Below are 16,539 nucleotides of genomic sequence, written 5' to 3'. Positions count from 1 at the left end.
CCGCGCCGCGACCGTCGTAAAAGCACCGGTCTCCCGTGGTGACTAGCAACGCGGGGAAGATGGCGGCACTGGTGGCGACCGAGGCCGCGGCGTCCCCGGACCCGGCGGAAGCCGCCCAGACGGCCGAGGCGGCGGAGCTAAGCCGCGTACTGAGCCGCATGCTGCCCGGTCTGGAGGCCGACAGCAAGCTGGGCCGGCGGCGCGCGCTGGAGGCGCTGCAGCGCACCCTGGAGGCGGCGCTGCCCGAGGAGCCCGACGGCGACCCCGCCGCCGCAGCCGCCGCCTTCCAGGGCCCGTGGGCGCGCCTGCTGCTGCCGCGCCTGCTGCGCTGCCTGGCCGACCCGGCCGAGGGCTGCCGCGCGCTGGCCGTGCACCTGCTGGACTTGGGACTGCGGCGAGCCGCGCGGCCCCGTGACGCCCTCGCGCGCCTGCTGCCCGCTCTCGCCGCGCGCCTGTCCGGCCCCGAGCCCGCGCGCCGCCCACCGCCCGAGGCCTGCGAGGAGCTGCGCCTGGCGCTAGTGCAGCTGCTCCACCTGGCCGTACGCCTGACAGGCGCTGCGCTCGCGCCCCACCTGGACGACGCGGTGCGCGTGCTGCGCTGCACGCTGCTTGACCCCTTCGCCGCCGTGCGCCGAGAGAGCTGCGAGTGCGCCGCGGCCCTGGCGCGCGCCACGCCAGGTGCCCTCCCCTTGTCTCCTCCCATGTCGCCCCCTCCCCAAGCCCGCCCCGGTCCGCGCCCTGTTGCACCCGCATCCTGGAGCGCAGTGCCTGCCCGCAGTGGATGCTCGCCGGTTGCCGAGTGAAACATCTCTCCGCCTCAACGCCGTCCCCTCTGTCCCCCACCCCCCAGTTCTGCGCGCGGGGTCTCTCCTCTGGCTCCCCGCACACTGGGCAGTAGTGGACCAGAGCCTGCCTTGATCTGAGGACCCGAGCGCTGAAAGAACTCGCCCCAAGTATCACTGAAATAGCGACCTTACAGAAGGGTCTCAAGCAGCGGCACAACTGCTAAACCAGAGGGTTCGCTTGGCTGTCACGAAGAACCCCTGGTCGTGACTTCCTGTGAGGCCTTTAGGAAGTGGGGTGGCTTTGCCTGAGGCGGTGCTGATCCAGCTTCCTGCGGTCGTGCTGGGTGTCTGGCTGCAGGCTCATCCAGAGGTGGGGACGCGCAGTGTCTCCCCACTCAGGGTACTCTGGAGTGCCTGTCGCAGCCATCTGCGGCTTCGGGTTCTCCCCTCCCAGCTCTTGTGTTCAGCTGAGATGGGTCCAGCCCCAGCCTTTTCCCTTTGGTCCTCCCAAGCCTCTGGGTCGGAGAGGTGTTGTTTGGGTCACACGCCCAACTCTGCGCCTCCTCCTGGTGCTGGGGGTACAAAGCTGTGTGTGGCCAGCCCAAGGGAGCCGGGCCAGGGTTGACGCTCACAGGCTCCCCTGGTGACTGATGGTCTCCCCGTCCCACAGACCACTTCCACATGCAGTCGGAATCCTTGATCGGCCCCCTGATGCAGTCCATCTCCCACCAGCACTGGAAGGTGCGGGTGGCCGTCATCGAGGCCACGGGCACGGTGATCGAGTTTGGCAGCGGGAAGTCAGTGGACGACGTCCTTCCTCACTTTGCTCAGCGGCTCTTCGATGGCGTCCCCCAGGTAACCAGAGCTTCTCCTCTAGGCAGTCCCTTTTCTCCACCAGAAGTGTGCCAGTGTGCTATTTGTCACTCCCTCACTTTTGTCTTTTTTTAAAGACACTACATGTGACGTTAAAGGTCCTTCCATCATTCACGGTCACAGGTGTTCCTGTTTCACGTCTTTGAGAAGCTGGGGGAGACCTGAGTTGTCTTAATATATTTGTTATTCTAAATTCTAAGGAATGGGGAATAGGACTGCTTCCTTTTAGGAAGAAACCCTAAACTGAGTATTTCCACGGTTTGCAGAAGCATCTGTACATCCTCCTCCATCAAGGTGATTTAATCGAAAAGCTGCAGAGGTTGGCGAACGAGCCTGGGAGGAGGATGGAGCCAGGGTTGGTGTGTTGGGGTAATTCCTTCCATTGGCTTTGGGGCCTGAAGAGAGACAGACAGACAAGACAGGCAGGCAGGTGGAGGTGAGAGAACCGGCTCTTTTGTTGGCAGAAGCCAGCTCAGAGGGCGTGTCATGGATTTGAAGCCGTGGGGAGCAGAGTGAAGGCTGTGAGGGCAGGCTCTCTCCCAAAGGAAGGATGGGGTGAAGGGCTCCGGTCCCTTGGGGTGGGAGGAGCAGTGGTTGCCGGTGGGGGACTTGCAGGGTGGTCGGCACGTGGCCCCTGTGGCCCCGACAGCAGAAGTGCCAGCCTCCTCGTGTCCTGTCCATCCATACATTAAATATCATCTCATTTCTTCCCACGGAAGTCCTCCACGTCCGAGGCTTGGGGCTGGTGTAAGGTACGCAGGGCCCCCAGCTGGAGCTGGCCTCCCACTCCAGGCCTGGGTCTGGCCCCAGGCTGCTCGCAGCAACCCACCCTGCCTCCAACCACAGGTTCTTGATTTGTTTCTTCTTTGTTTTTATTGGCCTATAGTTGATTTACAACGTTGTGTTAATTTCTGTTGTGCAGCAAAGTGATTCAGTTAAGACATATATGTACATTGCCTTTTAGACTCTTTTCCATTATGGTTTATCACAGGACATTGAATATAGTTCCCTGTGCTCTACAGTAGGACCTTGTTGTTTACCCATTCTATATGTAATAGTTCGCATCTGCTAATCCCAAACTCCCACTCCATCCCTCTCCCACCCTCCTCCGCCTTGGCAACCACAAGTGTTCTCTATGTCTATGAGTCTATTTCTGTTTCATAGATAGGTTCGTGTCGTATTTTAGATTCCACATATAAGTGATATCATATGGTATTTGTCTTTCTCTGACTTACTTCACTTAGTATGACAAATCTCTAGGTCCACCTATGTTGCTGCAAGTGGCATTATTTCATTCTTTTTTATGGCTGAGTAATATTCCACTGTATATATATGTACCACATCTTCTTTATCCATTCATCTGTCCATGGACATTTAGGTTGTTTCCATGTCTTGGCTATAGTAAGTAGTGCTGCTGTGAACATAGGGGTGCATGAATCTTTTCGAATTATGGCTTTCTCTGGATATGTGCCCAGGAGTGGGATTGCTGGATCATATGTTAGCTATAGCTTTAGTTTTTTGAGGAACCTCCATACTGTTCTCCATAGTGGCTGCACCAACTTACATTCCCACCAACAGTGTAGGAGGGTTCCCTTTTCTCCACACTCTCCAGCATTGGTTATTTGTAGACTTTTTAATGATGGCCATTCTGACCTGTGAGAGGTGATACCTCATTGTAGTTTTGATTTGCATTTCTCGAATAATTACCAATGTTGAGCATCTTTTCATGTGCCTGTTGACCGTCTGTATGTCTTCTTTAAAGAAATGTCTGTTTAGGTCTTCTGCCCATTTTTCGATTGGGTTGTTTGTTTTTTTGTTGTTGAGTTGTATGAGCTGTTTGTATATTTTGGGAATTAATCCCTCGGTCACATCATTGGCAAATATTTTCTCCCAGTCCGTAAGTCATCTTTTCATTTTGTTTATGGTTTCCATGGCTGTACAAAAGATTGTGAGTTTGATTAGCTCCCATTTGTTTATTTTTGCTTTTATTTCTATTGCTTTGGAGACTGACCCTTGGTATGATTTATGTCAGAGAATGTTTTGCTTATGTTCTTTTCTAGGAGTTTTATGGTGTCATGTCTTATGTTTAAGTTTTTAAGCCATTTTGAGTTTATTTTTGTGTATAGTGAGAGGGTGTGTTCTAACTTCATTGATTTACATGCACCTGTCCAACTGTCCCAACACCACTTGCTGAAGAGACCGTCTTTTCCCCATTGTGTATTCTTGCCTCCTTTGTCAAAGATTAATTGTCCATAGTTGTGTGGGTTTATTTCTGGGCTCTCTAGTCCATTGATCCATATGTTTGTTTTTGTGCCAATACCATGCTGTTTTTTTTTTTTTTTAAATAGATGTATTTATTTTTGGCTGCGTTGGGTCTTCGTTGCTGCACACGGGCTTTCTCTAGTTGCGGCAAGCAAGGGTTGCTGTTTGTGGCGGTGCACAGACTTCTCATTGCGGTGGCTTCTTGTGGCGCATGGGCTTAGTTGCTCTGCGGCATGTGGGATCTTCCCAGACCAGGGCTCGAACCTGTGTCCCCTGCATTGGCAGGCGGATTCTTAACCACTGCACCACCAGGGAAGCCCCTACCATGCTCTTTTGATTACTGTGGCTTTATAGTATTGTCTGAAGTCTGGGAGGGTTATGCCTTCTGCTTTGTTCTTTTTCCTCAGGTTTGCCTTGGCAATTCTGGATCTTTTATGATTCCATGTAAATTTTAGGATTATTTGTTCTCACTCTATGAAAAATGTCATGGGTAATTTGATAGGTATCACATTAAATCTGTAGATTTCTTTATGTTTTATAGCTTTCAGCACATAAGTCTTTTACCTCCTTGGTCAGGTTTATGCCTAAGTATTTTAATTTTTTGGTTGCAATTTTTTTTTTTTTTTTTTTTCTTTTTGCGGTATGCGGGCCTCTCACTGTTGTGGCCTCTCCCGTTGCGGAGCACAGGCTCCAGATGCGCAGGCCCAGCGGCCATGGCTCACGGGCCCAGCCGCTCCGCGGCATATGGGATCCTCCCAGACCGGGGCACGAACCTGTATCCCCTGCATCGGCAGGCGGACTCTCAACCACTGCGCCACCAGGGAGGCCCAGGTTGCAATTTTTAAAAGATTTTTTTTGTTTTAATTTCCTTATGATGTTTCATTGTTACTGTAAAGAAATGCAACCAATTTCTGTATGTTAATCTTGTATCCTGCTACTTTGCTGAATTTGTTCATCAGTTCTAGTAGTTTTTGTGTGGAGTCTTTATGGTTTTCTAAATATAGTATCATGTCATCTGCATATAGTGAGAATTTTACCTCCTCTCTTCCAACTTGGATACCTTTTATTCTTTTTTCTTATTTGATTGCTGTGGCTAGGACTTCCAATATATGTTGAATAGAAGTGGTGAGAGTGGGCATCCCTGTCTTGTTCCAGATTTTAGGAGGAAGACTTTCAGCTTTTCACCATTGAGTATTGTGTTGGCTGTGGGTTTGTCACAAATAGCTTTTATTATGTTGAGATATGTTACTTCTATACCCACTTTGGTAAGAGTTTTTATCATGAATGGATGTTGAATTTTATCAAATGTTTTTTCTGCATCTATTGAGATGAGCATGTAGTTTTTGTCTTTTGTTGATGTGGTGTTTCACATTGATTGATTTGCATATGTTGAACCATCCTTGTGACCCTGGGATGAGTACATCTTGGTCGTGGTGTATGATCTTTTTTACGCGTTCTTGGATTGGGTTTGCTAATGTTTGGTTGAGAATTTTTGCATCTATATTCATCGACGATATTGGCCTGTAATTTTCTTTTTTGGTGGTGTCTTTGTCTGTTTCTGGTATCAGGGTGATGGTGGCTTCATAGAATGTCTTTGGGAGTGTTCCCTCCTTTTCAGTCTTTTGGAAGAGTTTGAGGAGGATAGGTGTACGTTCTTTGTATGCTTGGTAGAATTCCTCAGTGAAACCATTCAGTCCTGGATTTTTGTTTGCAGGGAGTTTTTGTTTTGTTTTCGTTTGTTTGTTTTTTGCCACACCATGCAGCTTGTGGGATCTTAGTTCCCCAAGAAGGGATTGAACCTGGGCCCTGGCAGTGAAAGCGCCAAGTCCTAACCACTGGACCGCCAGGGAATTCCCTGCAAAGAGCTTTTTTTTTTTTTAATTAATTTATTTATTTATGGCTGTGTTGGGTCTTCGTTTCTGTGTGAGGGCTTTCTCTAGTTGTGGCAGACAGGGGCCAGTCTTCATTGCGGTACGCAGGCCTCTCACTATCGCGACCTCTCTTGTTGCGGAGCACAGGCTCCAGACGCGCAGGCTCAGTAGTTGTGGCTCACGGGCCCAGTTGCTCCGCGGCATGTGGGATCTTCCCAGACCAGGGCTCAAACCCGTGTCCCCCGCATTGGCAGGCAGATTCTCAACCACTGCGCCACCAGGGAAGCCCAGGGAGCTTTTTTATTACAGATTCTACTTAACTTCTAGTAATCGGTCTGTTTAAGTTTTCTATTTCTTCTTGTTTCAATTTTGGTGAGCTGTATGTTTCTAGATACTTGTCCATTTCTTCTAGGTTGTCAAATTTGTTGACATATAATTGTTCATAGTATTCTCTTATGGTCTTTTGTATTTCTGCAGTATCGGTTGTTATTTTTCCTTTTTCATTTCTTATTTTATTTATTTGGGACCTCTCTCTTTTCTTCTTGGTGAGCCTAGCCAGAGGTCTAATGATTTCCTTTTATATTATGCTTGTGTTCTCTTCTTTTGGGGTTGTGTGAATCTGTTGTATGTTTTTGATTTGTGGTTACCCTGTTTTTCAAGTATGTTAACCCGTAATTATATCTACTTGCTTTAGACTGATAGTCATTATGGGCTCAAACACATTCTGAAAGACAAAACAATCTACATTTTCTTCCTCTTCTCCCCCCACTTTATGACTCTGACGTCCTCTTCTACACCTTCGTAGTTATCCTTTTGTCATTCATTGTGGTTATTGTTGCTGTCGCAAAAATTGTTGTCATTTTTGTTTTAACCTGTATACTGGTTTATTTAAGTGATTTACTGTCCAATTGTGATTTTCCTCTTTCCTATAGCTTCTCGCTTCTTTTCTATCTAGAGAAGACTTTTCAATATTTCTTTTAGGATAGGTTTAGTATTGCTGTATTCTTCTAGTTTTTGCTTGTCTGAGAAATTCTTTTTCTCTCCTTCTATTCTAAATGGTAATCTTGCTGAGTAGAGTATCCTAGGTTGCAGATTTTTCCCTTTCAGGACTTTGAATATATCTTGCCACTCCTTTCTGGCCTGCAACATTTCTGTAGAGAAATCAGCTGATCGTCTTATGGGGGCTCCCTTATAATTAACTCTTTATTTTGATTTGTTTCATTTTTTAAAACAGCTTTATCAAGCCATAATTTACATACCATACAATTCCCTCACTTAAAGTGTTCAATGTTTTTGATATATTACATCATTAATTTTAAAATTTTTCGTAAAATGTTTATAACAAAATTTGCCATTTTAGCCATTTTTAAGTGCACAGTTCAGTGGCATTAAGTACATTCACAGTGTTGTGCAACCATCACCACCATCCAAAACTTTTTTTATCATCACGAACAGAAACTCTGACCATTAAGCAATTACTCCCCGTCCCCCCCACCCCCCTGATGACCTCTAATCTTTCTGTCTCTCTGGATTTGACAATTCTAGCTGTTTCATGTAAGTGGAATCAGGATGGGGTCTATTGTGACTGGCCTCTCTCACTCAGCATCACGTTGGTGAGGTCCACCCGTCTGTGGCAGGTGTCAGTGCTTTGCTCCTTTTAAGGCTGAATAATATCCACCGTGTGGACAGACCACATTGTGTTCCTCCGTTCATCCATCCATGGACTCTTGGGTTGTTTCCACCTTTTAGCTGTAGTGACTAGAGATGCTGAGGACGATGGTGTGCAGGGATCTGTTTGAGTCCTGCTCCACTTCTTTCGGGTAAGCACTCAGGAGTGGAATTGCTGTGTCCGTCCTACAGTAACGTGTGTAGCTTGTTGAAGTCACCAAAGTGTTTTCCACGTGGCTGCACTGCTTTGCATTCCTACCAGCAATGTACAAGGGATCCAGTTCCTCTGCATCCATGAGTTGGTATCTCCCTGTGGTTTTGACTTGCATTTCCCTGAGGATTAGTGATTAGTGATGTTGAGCACCTTTCTCTGTGCTGGTCACAGTTACTTTATACCATGAAACATTGAACTTGCACGAGTCAGGACAGTTTTGCTAGTGTGTGCGCAGACAGCCAGAATGGCTCCAGGTGCCTATTCTATTACACAGGAAGATTAGAGGCTCTGATCACTTACCCAGGAAGTGATAAGAGGCCTGTCCCTCCCTACTTTCTCAGCAGGGGACCCAGAGGGATGGCCTCGCTTTTCTCTCGGGAGCCTGGTCACTTGAGGTCTGCAGGACATGTCCAAGGAGGTGGGAAGGGGTGGTGTCCGGGTGCAGCAGGGCTGTCACAGCTTCCTCCAGGCCCAGAAAGGCCCCGCCCCCCTGAGTGCACCATCCAGGTGAGAGCACCCAGCTCAGGTTGAGCCACTGCCCATAAACAGGCACATGCCCTCGGTTGCCCCAGGCTCGCCCTGACCGTCGGGCACTCCCTCTGCACATTGCTCGTCTCTGATTGTGGGTGTTTCATCTAGAAGACGGAGTTCTGTGTGCTTTGGGTAGTTGGGATAAAGTACTGACCCTGTTGTTGAGGCTCCAAGGATGTGACCGTATAGGTGTTTGTCTGGGAGCCTGCCTGGGAACAGCCCCACCTGCCCCGCTGCTGGCGCCCACAGGCGATCAGCTCAGGCCCTTGGGCGCTTGTGCGCACCTGCCCTGGGCCAGAACCCTGGTGGAATGGGAGAGTGAGAAGGTCTGGTTGGCCCGCAGCCCCTCACTGGCGCTCAGGAATGACAGAGGGGGCCACGGGGAGGGGGGTAGATGGAAGGTGAGTTCCAGTGACGTAGAGGAGAACCTGAAGCTGAGGCAAGGCGGCTGTTCCTCGTCCAGTGCTGGCTACTTCGGGAGCCCACGGGGTGTGATGTAACCCGAGCCCCCATGGGTGGGATCCTGCCCGACTAAACTGGAACAGGCATCGGAATCCTTGGGTCCAATCAGAACATGATAAAAACAGAGGCCTGTTGCTGCTCCCTGGGTCACATGCGACATGAAGCTCACCTCTTCCCTGCGGTGGGTGAGGTGGGTAGAGGCACGCACGTCACCTTCTTGGACATAGGCGGCTGGTGCCCAGCCCAGCCAGGAGGTTCCCACACAGGAGGCCGCAAACGTGCCACAGGGCTGAGGCGGGGCTGCGGGACCTGCTGTGGCCAATGGAGGGTCCGGCCTGAGCCCGGAGGACAGGGGTCGAAGCAGCGAGACCTAGAGCGTTAGTGTCTCGTTCGAGGCCCGAGATGGGGATGCAGAGCTGCCAGAGCACCTGAGCGGGCTCCGGGGCCCCTGTGTGACCGCACGCGCGTGAAGGCCGCTCACCGTCCTCTGCCTGCAGGTGCGCCAGGCGGTGGTGCGCGTGGTCGGGGGCTGGCTGCTGCGCCTGCGGGACCGCTACTCGTTCTTGCACAGGCTCATCCCGCTTCTGCTGAGCGGCCTCGACGACGAGATCCCCGAGATCGCGTAAGTGGCAGCGTGGTGGACGGGCCGAGGTTCTGGGTGCCAGGGCAAGCACGTCCCGCCCCAGAGTCGCCGTGCCGCGCGCCTCCCTCCTGCTCGCCTCACCAGGCTCTGGCTTTTCCTAAGTTGTTGTTTACGGCGATGGTTGTTTCCTTTGGTCCAGAGTCTTGCGGGAGCCACCCTGTCCCTGCATCCTGCGTGCTGGGAGGCCATGGGGCTTTGACAGTACAGTTTTGCATCTTTAGCACTTTGCTCGGGTTAGTGATGGAGGCACGGCAGACTCACTGGTGAGCTCCCTCGGGCAGAGACCCGGCCTCCTCCCTGAGAGTGCCACCTGACCCGGGTCTGTGTTGTGTGCAGGTGCGGGGCGGCCGGCCTCTGGGAGCAGGTCGGGCTGCAGTGGCAGATGGAGAACGAGGAGGACCTCAAGGACAAGCTGGATTTCGCTGGCCCGCCCCCCGCACACCATCCCTCGCCAGGTGAGCTCGGCCAGCCCAGGCCAGCGGTGTGGCAGGGCGTGTCCCGGAGGTACGGTGGGAAGGGCCTCCCTCTCGGTCCTGGGCAGGCCTCCCTGGGTACGTGAGGGCGCGGCCAGCCGAGGAGCGTGAGCCTGATGGGGAAATGTTGGAAGTAGGTGGTGCTTTGTCACCTCACAAAGCTGTTTTGTGAGCTTCACCTGAAGAAGCAAACACACAGGGAGCCGGTGAGGCGCAGTCCTTGTGTTCCGGGTGATACTACCCTCAGAGCAGAGCCTCCCGTTGCTGGACCTCCCATCCTGCCCCTCGTCGTGGTCTCTTCCAGACCGTGAGCACCCGCGGGCGTGTGTGTGTGCACGGGCACGCCATGTGTTCCCTTAGCTCTTGAGTCAGATCCGGGCTGCGTTTCCAAGGAAGCCCCCTGCCCGCTGGGCTGCGGCCCTCCTCCTTGCCCCTCAACCCCACACGTGTCTAGTTTCTTCTGCTCTGGAAACACTTTCTGTCTAGGAACAAAGTCCTTTCTGCTGAACTTGATCGGACGCCTGTATCGCTGCAGTCTGTCTGCAGGTGTCTTCTTACAGTGGGGCGATGGTGGAGTGCCGCTGGCAGGAACACAGCCTGGTAAACATGCACCAGGTCAGACGGGCAGCACCATGGGAGGGACTGGGCCTGGGGCCCGCAGGCCCCTCCAGCCCTGGTCAGGTGAAGTCAGGCTCGGCGGCCGCCCTGGAGGGGACGCCTTGCCCGAAGGGCAGCGTGAAGACAGCTGCTCAGGCCTCGGTGCACCCGCTGCTGTTCACTGTGAGGCCCAGGAGGCGGCTCCTCCCCCGTACCTGGGAGGCCTGTGGTTTTTTTTTTTTTTTGGTCCACATGTTTATTCATGCAGCTTCACCTCCCACGCCGCACAACTGCTATAAGGGGAAATCATGCATGTTTTGGAAAAGGTACAAAAATTAGTTGCCACCAGGGTTTTTTCTGATTTAGTAAAGTTTGAGAATGCACCATCTTTTTTTTTTTTTTTTTTTTTTTTTTGTGGTACGCGGGCCTTTTACTGTTGTGGCCTCTCCCGTTGCGGGACACAGGCTCCAGACGCGCAGGCTCAGCGGCCATGGCTCCCGGGCCCAGCCGCTCTGCGGCATGTGGGATCCTCCCGGACCGGGGCACGAACCCGCGTCCCCTGCATCGGCAGGCGGACTCTCAACCACTGCGCCACCAGGGAAGCCCAGTGCACCATCTTTTAAATTATCATGTCTGCCGTGTCAAGTACAGGAAAGGAGGCTTCAGAGCCATCTTCAGAGCGAGGCGCGCATCTCTGGAAATGCCTCTCAGGCCGTGTGCCCGCCTGTCAGTGGACCACTCCCCAGACGGTCCTAACCTGTCCCCTCATCCCACAAACTTTCCACAAGGGACATGTCATCAGGAAGAAAAAGGCATTTATTTTGCTTTTTGTTTTTTACAAAATTATAACAAGCTCACTTAAACAGCCAAGAGCATCCGAAACATTTAGAACTAATTCTCTCATATACCATAAAAAGAGAAAAGTAACACGAACAGAAATTCAAAGTGAGGCCTCATGGTACAAGCTGTTCTTTTTACTAAAACACGCTTTAAACTTTGATATGTCACGGTCTCATTTCTATCTCTAGAGTTGTTTTGAGTCTTTAAGGTCAAAATCTTGTAATCAAAATCCTCGAAGTCTTTTTTATAGAAATTGAGAAACTTATCCTGAAATTCACAAAGAAACGTAAAGGACCTAGCACAGCCAAAACTTTGAAGACGAAGGCCCAGGTTGAAAGATGAGTACTTCTGGTTTCAAGACATAAAAACACAGTAATCAAGATGGTGAGGTTATGAACATAAAAGCAGACCGACATGGACTTCCCTGGTGGCGCAATGGTTAAGAATCTGCCTGCCAGTGCAGGGGACGCCGGTTCGATCCCTGGTCCAGGAAGATCCCACATGCCGCGGAGCAGCTAAGCCCGTGCGCCACAAGTACTGAGCCTGCGCTCTGGAGCCCGTGAGCCACAGCTACTGAAGCCCGCGCACCTAGAGCCCGTGCTCCGCAACAAGAGAAGCCACTGCAATGAGAAGCCCGTGCACCGCAACGAAGAGTAGCCCCCACTCGCCACAACTAGAGAAAGCCTGCACGCGGCAACAAAGACCCAACACAGCCAAAAATAAATTAAAAACATAAAAAATCAGACTGACAGGCCAGTGGGACAGAGCAGAGTCCAGAAACAGACACGGGCGTGTGGACTCTGAATTTTGGCAAGTTGCAAAGACAATTCAGGGGAGAAAAGACGTCCCAGCACTGCTGCTGGGATCACTGGGTGTGCAAAAAAAGTGGGCTTGGATCCAACCCTCCTGATAAATGAAAATTAACCCCATATGCCACGTGGATCTAAGGGTACAACCTAAATACACTCCACAAAAGAGTGACTGATAAATCGCTTTTCATCACAATGAAAACTTCTGCTCTTTAAAAGACAGTAAGAGAATGAAACGACAGGGCACAGACTGAGATGTTTGCAAACTGTTGACGTAAGGATCTGTGTCCAGAGCACAGAGAGAACTCTCAATATCAAGAACACAATCCAGTTGTTTCAGTGGCAAAAAAAGTTTGAAAAGACACTTCACTGAAGACACACAGATGTCAAACAAGCCCACGAGACAGTGCTCCAGGTCGCTGCTCGTGAGGAGAATGCACATTAAAGCCGCAGGGGATCCCCCCTTCTGCCTGGAGGCTTGACCTGAGACTGCCCGTGCCAGGTGTGGTGCAGACGTGGAGGAGCTTCAGGCCTCGTGCACGGCTGGGGAGGGCAGACAGCAGTGCAGCAGCGTTGGAAAACCGCTCGGCCATTTCTTAATCAGTATAGTGCCCGCCTTCCATGTGCTTAGCCGTGGCACTCCAGGGCGCCCACCCGAGAGAAGTCTCGTCGGCGACAGCCCACGGCGGAACCGCTCAGACATCCGTCAGCAGGTGGACAGACAGACTGTGGTCTGTCCGTGTGCTGGAACACCGCTCAGCAGTGAGCAGGGGCTGGCGCCCCCCACCACTTGCTGGGCCTCGGAGCGGAGGAAGCCAGGCAGAGAGGAGCGTGTGCTGCGCAGCTGCACTCACAGAAAATCTAGAAATTGCGGCTCCCCGTAGTAACAGGAAGCCAACCGGGGCTGCCCCGGGGGAGGGGAGGGCGGGTGGCATCGTCGGGAGCACAGGGACCTTCTGGGTGACAGGTGCGCGTTATCTTGATGGCCGTGATGGTTCACAGTGGTGTCCACTTGTCAGAACTTACAGGGTTGTGCCCTTCGAGCATGTAGTTTACTGGGTGTCACACCTCAGGATCGCTGTAGAAACTTAAAGTAAATTATGACACTTTGTGGCTTCATTTCTGTCTTCAGAGTTGGATTGAGTTTTTTAAGACCTCAAAATAAAACCCGTAGGTGCGCCTTAAATGAGGGGTGTGTAGTAAGTGACTTCGCACACGAATCGTTGAGATCTTGTTTGTGATTTTCACGGGTTCCCATCCATCTTTATGACCCACAGGGAGCCGCCCAGGGCTGGGCTGCCGGGAGCTGGTCTTCAGGAACCTCTCCAGGATCCTTCCCGCCATCTGTCATGACGTCACCGACTGGGTGGCGGGGACCAGGGTGAAGTCGGCGCAGCTGCTGGCGGTCCTGCTGCTGCACGCGGAAGGCCACATCACGCAGCACTTGGAGCCCGTCCTGCGCACCCTGCTCTGCGCCTGCGCCGACGAGGAGAAGGCCGTGGTCTGCAGCGTGAGTGGCATTCCGCTGTCCTTGGGCTGCATGCACCCTTCCTAGTTCTGCAGTCTGTGAACCTGGACACATATCAGCAGTCACGCAGTCGCCCCTGTGTGAAAGTGTACATGTTTCTGTGGCCCCCGGGCTTTCCCCGGCCTTCTGCGTCCAGCCTGCGTGCCCATGAAAAATGGCGTTTAATGGTTCTCTTTAAGCGTGTGCAGGTGAGCGGCCCTGTGTGTGAAGGTAAACACGTCCTCCACCCGCAGGCCACTGCAGTGGTCACTGCTCGGACAGACGTGCAGAGCCGCCCCCATGAGTCCAGCTCAGGCAGCCGGGCCTCAGAGAGGACGCTCTGACAGCCCTGCCCCTGCCGAACGGCATGAACTCCTTCCCCTGGCACTTCTGAGCTCAGGAGGGGACTCACCAGTTTTCGTGGGCGTTTGAGCACATGTTAGGAAGAGACGGACCAGCAGGGCTGCTTCTGGCAGGTGAAAGCAGGCGCGGCAGGCGCAGAGCAGCGAGGGGCTGAGAGGGGCGGCAGCCTCAGGCCTCCTCCGTCTGCCCTCAGTGCACGAGATCCGCGGAGCTGATCGGGACCTTCGTCAGCCCGGAGGTGTTTCTGAAGTTGATCTTGTCGCCCCTGAGGAAGTCTCCCTCCCCCTCCAGCCTCCTGGTCCTTGCGTCCGTCATCCGAGGCTGCCCGAGGGAGGCGCTCCGGCCACACGTGAAGGTCCTCGCCGTGGAGCTGGCTCACGCTCACATCTGCCAAGGGTCTGAAAATGTAAGTGTGCGCGGGAGAGGGTGGGGCTGGGGGGATCGTGGAGTCCACCCATCTCCATGGTGACTCAGTCCCCTGTGGGACCACCCACACGTAGCAGTCGTCAGTCCCACAGGCCTCTCGGGGACATCTGACCGACGTGGTAGCTGGGGTGCAGCACTGATGTTCTCCTGTTTGGACCCATGTGCCTCCTGGCCCGTTCTTCTCCATCCACCATGGTGGTCGTTTAAAGTAAAATGAAACAAAGTGCAAAGGCAGTTCCTCAGTCATGCTGGCCGCATTTTGAGCGCCCAATAGCCCTGTGTGGCCAGCGGCTGCAGCACTGGACGGTGTAGGATAGAGCACGTCCATCATCGAGGACAGTTCTGCTTTAAGGATGGCACTGCTGTGGGTGGTCTTGGATGGAGACCCCCCTACCCCCACCCCACCCCACCCCCAGAGAACCTGTGAGTCCACACGCCCCGTCTGTTGGTCCACGTTGGACGCGGTGTCTCCATGATGAGCTTATTCTTACCCCCATCACTTGGCTTGTAACGGGGCTTCCAACAGGCAACCTGATTTGGCAGCCGTTATTGGGAGCTCTGCTTGGTGGTTACAGATTTGTTTTGTCTTAAATCGAGCAGTAAATCCATTACATCTGAAGCTGAAACAATGTAGGTAGTTAGGCTTAGTCATTTGGAATAATTTACAATTGTTTGCTGTTGAAGGAAAAATAATGACCTTGTTTTTGAGTGGCTGTGATGGGCTTAAACCCTGAGTCTTTGCATTGGACAGTGACCCTCCCACCTCTCTGTAGAGCAACGAGGGTTTGCCTCGCCAGGCGTCTGACCCACGCACTGCAGGCCCCCTGGGCCACGGGAGGCTGGCCCCGCACAGCTGACACTTGACAGTGGCTGCCATGGCCACAGAGCTGGACCACAGGGGTGCCCAGCTACCGCTCAGCCGCCGGGAGATGCACTTCCACGCCTGCATCTGGCCTTGACTCTGACATACGTTCACAGTCGTGTGGGAACCATCTTAATAAGCCTATAAGGCAGCTTCTGAAACACAGATGGGGGGGTTGGAGCAGAGGTCTTGGAGTGGGGACGTTAGTGGGCTTTTTCACCTGCTCCTGGTGTTTTCAGCCGTATTTCAACTTTTCCCAAAACCCATTTTTAAGATAAACTATGATTATCTAAAAATGCAGAAAAAAAGTTCCACGTTTTTGCTCAACTGGTTCCAACGAGGATTTTCATTCCGGAAGCATTTCTGTTCTAGAAGGTGCAGCTTGAAAGTTTGTGTAGGTGTTTCAGTACACGTGTTGCAAGCTGTACAGCAAAGGAAACGTCTTTTCACACCTGAGTGTTGTTACAGGAAACCTTGGTCCCTCGATCCATCTAGTTGAGAGCGCATGCTTGGTTCCTCTTCCTCCAGCCCTTCCAGGAAAGATTTACTCGGTCCTGCAAACAAAAGGCCCTCTTCCACACACGTGTCTCTAGACACGTTCCAGCCTTCGGCCAAGGGACCAGCTGGTGTGAACCCCAGTCGTGCGACCCACTCCCATGCTCGCACGCCTGGGGCCAGGATGCACGGCCTCTGCACAGGGAGGGGTCATCCTAGTGTTTCCTACAGTCGTTGTCCAGGGACTGTGAGGACAGGCCTCAAATGCTTCAAGACCAAACTAAATGTAAAAGCCCCGGGTTGAGCCAACAGGGCCCCGGAGACATTCGGCTCGTCTGCCTGGGCCTGTGCTCAGCTGACAGGACCTGAGCCTCTGCTTTGAAATCTGGCTGTTTATTGACAGCGGACTGAGATGCAGAAACGGTTGATAAAACAGAAGTAAGTTGTTTCCTCCTGTTTACTCAGGAATCGGGTGTGGGGTCTGGGATGGGAGTGCCTGGCGCTTTCTCCGGTGAAGTTGTGGCATCTCCCTCTGTGTCAGTTCCCTCTGTGTCTTGTTTTCTTTTTCTCTCTCTGTGTGTGTGTGTGTGTGTGTGTGTGTGCGCGTAGGTAGGTAGGTAGGTAGGTAGATGTTGAAAATCCTCTGGTTAAATATCGCGAAATCCGTGAACGTTAAGGCCCCGTTTCCTCAGAGGTGGTGCCGTGTTCACAGCAGGAGGGCAATGCTTGTGAAAGACACAGACCTTTGGTTAGTTCCAGCATCTGGAGGTGTCGTGAGATGGCTCAGCCAATGCTGAGAGCAACTCCCTGTTTATTATTTTTTTTAATTTTTAAAATTTATTTATTGTTGTCTGCGTC

General features: G+C 52.3%; 1 protein-coding gene across 2 annotated transcripts in view; it reads left to right on the top strand.

Moving 5' to 3' along the window:
• The first annotated feature begins 25 nt into the window (after positions 1 to 25).
• The window catches only part of DNAAF5 (dynein axonemal assembly factor 5), a 38,404-nt gene continuing 21,890 nt past the window's right edge, over positions 26 to 16,539 (top strand). For both annotated transcript variants that reach the window (XM_082644921.1, XM_082644920.1), the window contains exons 1-6: positions 26 to 678; positions 1,456 to 1,640; positions 9,164 to 9,288; positions 9,646 to 9,764; positions 13,306 to 13,538; positions 14,092 to 14,304. In XM_082644921.1, coding sequence (XP_082501047.1) covers positions 60 to 678; positions 1,456 to 1,640; positions 9,164 to 9,288; positions 9,646 to 9,764; positions 13,306 to 13,538; positions 14,092 to 14,304 — 1,494 coding nt within the window. In that variant the 5' untranslated portion in view covers positions 26 to 59. The remainder of the gene's footprint in view (positions 679 to 1,455; positions 1,641 to 9,163; positions 9,289 to 9,645; positions 9,765 to 13,305; positions 13,539 to 14,091; positions 14,305 to 16,539) is intronic.

The sequence above is a fragment of the Mesoplodon mirus genome, assembly GCF_964341445.2.
Source record: "Mesoplodon mirus genome assembly, chromosome: 15".
Taxonomy (NCBI): domain Eukaryota; kingdom Metazoa; phylum Chordata; class Mammalia; order Artiodactyla; family Ziphiidae; genus Mesoplodon; species Mesoplodon mirus.
Note: the sequence above shows the minus strand (reverse complement) of the source record. Positions and strands in the feature narration are given on the sequence as shown.